Source organism: Leuciscus leuciscus (assembly GCF_965113295.1).
Source record: "Leuciscus leuciscus genome assembly, chromosome: 9".
In the NCBI taxonomy this organism is placed as follows: Eukaryota; Metazoa; Chordata; class Actinopteri; order Cypriniformes; family Leuciscidae; genus Leuciscus; species Leuciscus leuciscus.
The window spans coordinates 36,821,549-36,827,428 of record NC_138733.1 but is presented as its reverse complement, the minus strand read 5'-3'; the positions used below and the strand labels follow the sequence as shown (position 1 = coordinate 36,827,428).

General features: G+C 38.1%; 1 protein-coding gene across 1 annotated transcript; it reads right to left on the bottom strand.

The window, feature by feature from the left end:
- Positions 1–713: 713 nt before the first annotated feature.
- foxl2a (forkhead box L2a) lies at positions 714–5,490 on the bottom strand. The gene is made up of 2 exons (XM_082180722.1): positions 5,336–5,490; positions 714–2,318 (listed from the first exon to the last, which is right to left on the bottom strand). The coding sequence occupies exon 2, from the start codon at positions 2,303–2,305 to the stop codon at positions 1,394–1,396; it is 912 nt and encodes a 303-aa protein (XP_082036848.1). The 5' UTR covers positions 2,306–2,318; positions 5,336–5,490; the 3' UTR covers positions 714–1,393.
- Between the last annotated feature and the right edge of the window lie 390 nt (positions 5,491–5,880).

Below are 5,880 nucleotides of genomic sequence, written 5' to 3'. Positions count from 1 at the left end.
ATGTTTGCGAAGATTTTTCTTTATGGAAAATTGAATCGTGCAAAAACATACATTTTGGTAAAAAAAGTTTTTCAGATGTGCATATTATTCACTGTCTAATTAATAAATTCACAGAGATACACTTGCATTGTATTTTACAGCAACCATGTAGGCCTACTTCTAGAAAAATGATTTTTAAAGACACGAAATAAAAAGCGATAAAAGGCGAAACTATTCATGAAATAGGTGACATGTTAAAAAGCTGTTGACACCAGATGCGGCCAATAATTTCGAATACATTGATTTGACAGGGCTAAATATGTACAAATTCAGCTAAATAATTTGTCTTAAAAGTTGACGCAATTTTTCCTTATCTACAGGCCCAATGTTACGTAGGCCTACTCGCATAAAATTGACAATTTTTTTAAGAGAAACTTTGGAAGCAGAGTCATTTTTAGAAATCATTTTCGACGTAGTCCTATTTGGAAACTATTTTCATACAGTAAGCTAAATGATCTCGCATAAAACTCTATATGAATGTCTGTATGAACACGAAGTAGGCTACTACACATGATCAAATATTAGTGGAAGGCAAGAAATGTAGTTGGCTAAACAGTTACAGCACTCCGATTCAAATCGCCAATCTTGTTATATAATAATAATAATAATAGTTATAATAATAATAATAATAATAATAGCAGAATTATACACTATATAAATTATAAAATCCAAAATCATGTTGACAAAGAGTTTATTAAAGAATAAAAAGTAATCTATTTAAAAAAAGACTGAAAAGTGCTAGTTAAACATGGTCCCAATGTGTCATAGACATTAAAATTATTTAATTGTTTTTTACAAAGTACATACAAAACAGTCCAAACTGGCAGTCACGTGCCCTGAACCCTACGAGACCCTTAATCACGGAATCAAGAGGCCAAAACACAGGTGTACATGTTGTGTTTGTGTCTCCGGGTTATCTACCTGTCCAGAGCTCCACTGCATCCTTAAACATTCAAAAGCAAAGACAATAAAAAAAATATGAATTGGGAAAAGGGTTCAGAACCCAATACTTCACTCCAAAGTCATTGACAGTATGTTGTGAACGGATTCAGGTAAACATGATTTGTAATTCCATGACGATGATAAACCTTCGATGATCTGGCCATCTTCTTATGAATGAACAGTTATACACATTCAGAACACAAATGTCTGCGAAGAAAAACATGAAACCTTGCATCAGGCAGGAGACCAGTGCTTCCATAATTCGAGGCTCCAGTAAAAGTTTCTCCTTCTTATAAGTCCCTAGACCCCGCACAATTTATGAAATGTGTTTTTTGAGATCGCTGGACCTTGTTTTTATAGTCTTTTAGCGAGTACAGTATTGATCTGAGTTTGCGGTCTCGCGACGCCCGAGCTATATGTCGATTCGCGCGTGCAGTGCGGAGTGTTTGCTCTCGTGGTCCCAGTAGGAGCAGTGCATCATGGACAGTTCCGCGGGCTGGCGCGCGCAGGCGAACTGAAGCCCAGTCCCGTTCCCGCCGGACACCGGAGGAGGAGCCGCCGTCGCGGGACTCAGCTGCTGCGCGTGAGGGAGCGTGTGGTGGTGGTGGTGATGATGGTGGCTCATGCCGTTGTAAGAGTTCACCATGCCCGGGAGACCTATGCTCTGCACGCGCGAGTACGGGTTGTACGAGGACGGCGCTGTCAAGCCTTTCACGTTAACGGGACTCACGCTCCCGCCGCTCATCTGACAGGAGGTGTACGGCATAGGCGCGGGAGACCATGAGTTATTGATAAACCCGGACTGCAGGTATTTGGGCGGGGAGAGGTAACCGTACCCGTCTCCGCCGAACAGAGACTTGCCAGGCTGGAAGTGAGTCGGTGGAGGCCTGAACGGTCTCTTCATGCGCCGTCGTCTCCGGTAGTTGCCCTTCTCGAACATGTCCTCGCACGCCGGGTCCAGTGTCCAGTAGTTACCCTTCCGCTCGCCACCCCCCTCCCGAGGCACTTTAATAAAGCACTCGTTGAGGGACAGGTTGTGTCGGATGCTGTTCTGCCATCCTTTCTTGTTCTTCTCGTAGAAAGGAAACTTACTGATGATGTACTGGTAGATACCGGACAGCGTGAGACGCTTTTCCGAGCTCTCGCGGATCGCCATCGCGATTAACGCCACGTAGGAGTACGGTGGTTTCTGTGTGGGGTCGGATTTGTCCGGTCCCTTCTCCGGAGGAGATTCGTCTTTTGTCCGGTCTTTCTCCGCTGAGCTCGAGGTAGTGTCCATGAGGATCATGCCGTTATCCTCAGGGCCTGGGAATGTGGCCATCATTGCGCGCGCAGACCTGCACCAAAACAAAACCGTGGACTAATAAAAACAGTTCAGCAATGCTAATAGTCTTCTGTTGATGACAGTCGAAACTATCATGTGAAAAGAGAGTTTTTTTACACAAATGTTTCGTTCTTTCTTTTTTGGATGTGTGCAGCTTAATGTTAGAAAGCTCTCGCGCTTCAGAGTTTCTCCTCAACTAGATACTCATGGAGAAGGAGGGCAAATTGTGGTTTGGTTTCTCCGTATAAGCCCGCCTTCTCTTTTCCTCACACACTCTCACATTCACACATATTGGATGCGGTAGGGCATAAAGCTTCCTGATTCGTAGCCTATGCTTCGAAAGCGATTCATCTATTTTGCTTCATACCCTCTAAATTCTGAACTATGTCTCTCAGCGCGCCAAATTAAGCAACAACTGGAAACCGACACAGTTTTGGAAGACATAATTAGTTCATATAACAGGTGCAGGAGCCGTACGCAGTCAAACCATTCTTAAAATCTAATAGAAAAGGAGATTTCATGACAATAGGCTATAGCCTACCATTTACACACAATATGGACAAACGGTTATTATGATATTATAGTTATGTTACTATCATCACTACAATTTCCGACCAATATCTACATATTCTTTTGAACTAACTTATTATTTACAATATTCCTGCTGTTATGTTCATTTAAATTGATCGATTTCATTTATCTTTTGTGATTTTTCTTCAGTGTCATGATGTGACTTATATCACTCTTGTATTTGGCTCATACTTGTTTTACATTATTGTATAGTTATTTCGTGAGATATTCACAAATTTCTGGGAATAGTTCTATTCAATTTAAAGCATATTTAAAGTAAGTTAGCCTACTTTAAGTGTTTGTCAAGGACCAATTAAAGGATAATACGACTGATCACTAATGTGTGTTTTGGTGGATGTGGCCCCACAATATCGGCTATACCTCCATTATGCAGCTAGAACAATTCTGAGTGTGTCTATGCTATGCATTTAAATGCATATCTAAAAAATGTCAACATGTAGCCGAAAATGACAGAACTTGCATCTTTCAGCACCAAACAATTTGTGCATGACTGGTTTCCTGAGATAGCCTATGACGTTAGTACCACGTTATTCCCAAAAGCACAGTTAAGTATAGGCTTAGCACGAAAAATATCCGTAAGTAAATGATTTACTTACGTAATTACGCAAATTAGTCGGATTTCCCCCCTCTTTATTCATATTAACTGATTATGGCAAAAATACCCTACACGATAACCGAGAATAAAACATGGTGGTGAAAAAACACATTTAATAATTCACAGTCTGTGCATGCCACACACGTGAATATTAAAAGAGTAAGTTATAGTCTACTTTACTAGTAGGTTAATAGTAATGACTAATAGTAATGACAGCATACTTATTAATACTGAAATTCATTTCTCAACGTTCAATTCAAACGTTTTGGCCGTAAAGTTTTTACACTTAACCAACCAAACTAAAAAAATATAAATAATAATAGGCTACAGTTCACTGTGTGCGGTTGCGTCAGCGTGCATGTATGGTGTTTTTTAAAACATGGGTTATGATTTTTTCACAGGTCAGTGGCTGCCAGGTTTTTAATTCGTCTTGGCCACTTGCTTACAATAAGCTATTCAACACACCAAGTGTTTTAACTTCAGATTTAGATTAATTGTCCTTGTGTGTCCATGCAGCCAAGTGATACCCGCAGACTGTAGGCTAATTATCCAAATCATGTGTGTCACATAACATAAGCTTAAGTACACATTTATAATCTTCATGAAGATTAGCCACAGTTCATACATTTTTCACTTATTATGTAGGCTATTTATTGTATTTTATGGATTTATTATTGTTATGATTGTAATTTATTTAATTTATTTTTGCCTTAAGAATATATACTTTTGGATTATTATGACCTTTCTTCAGCACTGTTTGACCTGAGATGCTCTGAAGCTTTAGTTTCTTAACGAGCAGTGCATGTGCTGGTTTGTTAAAAGGCAACGACGTAAATTAAGATCTCAAATAGCATAGGCTAGCCTACAGTACAACAACATAGTTTATATATATATATATATATATATATATATATATATATATATATATGTATGAATGTATGTACGCATATACATATACATATACATTCAACCACCCTTAAAATATAAATGAGATAAAATACATAGTAGGCCTAGCTATAATAGCATGATTCAATTTCCTATGGTGTTAAAATAAATAAATAAATCAATGTCGGAATTTAAAAGTTAAATGTTATAAAGTAGCCTATATTATAATTGAGTCTTCCTTTTTAAGTTTCGACATTGCCGAAGCCTTCGACATACAAATTCACTACCCACATAAAACCCATTTCACCGTTAACCAGTGACTTAATTCTGCTAAAATTTGCACACACATTAAATAATTCCATAACAAAATGATTAAAGTAAAACGTGTTAAGTAGCCTAGGCTATTTATCTTCTGAGGACATTAATGAGAAAATCGTGTAGCCTAAGTTATTATGGTTGTGGAAATGAATGAGTTGAACTCATTAGTCATCGCTGTTAGCGTCACACGTAGCCTGTATATTAGGCTATGCAATAATTACCAATGTTCTTTAATATTAAAAATAACAAGCCTGTCTCTAAGATATGTTACTTTGAACAAAAAAACGTCATCACAAGTCTATGCGAATTATATTAAAAATATATTCTCGTCCATGATGTGCTGATTTTTATCTATTTTTTATAAACAACTGTGAAAGTTTCAGAAAATTCAGCTATGGAGAACAAAGCAATTGGTCTTGAAAAAATCCTGTCATGACATTTTAGGAGTAAAATCGTTTTACCGTAAACCTACATTTTATTTGAACCTTTACTAATTTTAACCTTAATAAGCTAAACAACGATTTTGTTTAATAAAATATCTACGAAAATAATGTACAAATCACATATTTTCCACCAAGAAAACGAACATGTTTTACTTTAAAAAATAAATACACACAATATTCCTAGTTATAAAAACTCACCAGGTTTGTCAGCCCAAACACGAGCCACAGATTTACAAAGATAGCAATAAAAATGCGCTTTCAGGTGTGAACAAGATCCATGGTTTGCCAGGCTCACCGAGAAGAACAGCGAGTGTGTGTGGAGAGGGAAGGAAGGAAGAGGGAGGAGAAGGAGAAAGAGGATAGAAATGTATGCATAAGTTTGTAATGCGTGCTTAATATACTTTGAAAGGCAAAAAGTCCTGCTGCCTGCACTTTCTGAGACACACACACACACACACACACACACACACACACACACACACACACACACACACACACACACACACACACACACACACACACACACACACACACACACACACACACACACACACACACACACACACACACACACACACACAGGTTTGTCTTAACATCAGGTTAGTGATATCGCCTAACTCAACAATTACGCCTAAACAAAACCCTCACCGAGACCAGAGCAAAACACTAAATATGATTTAAAAGATTTTCACATTTTAAAATAGTGAGTACATGTTATTCCTGCGATAAACTGTTGTTAATCC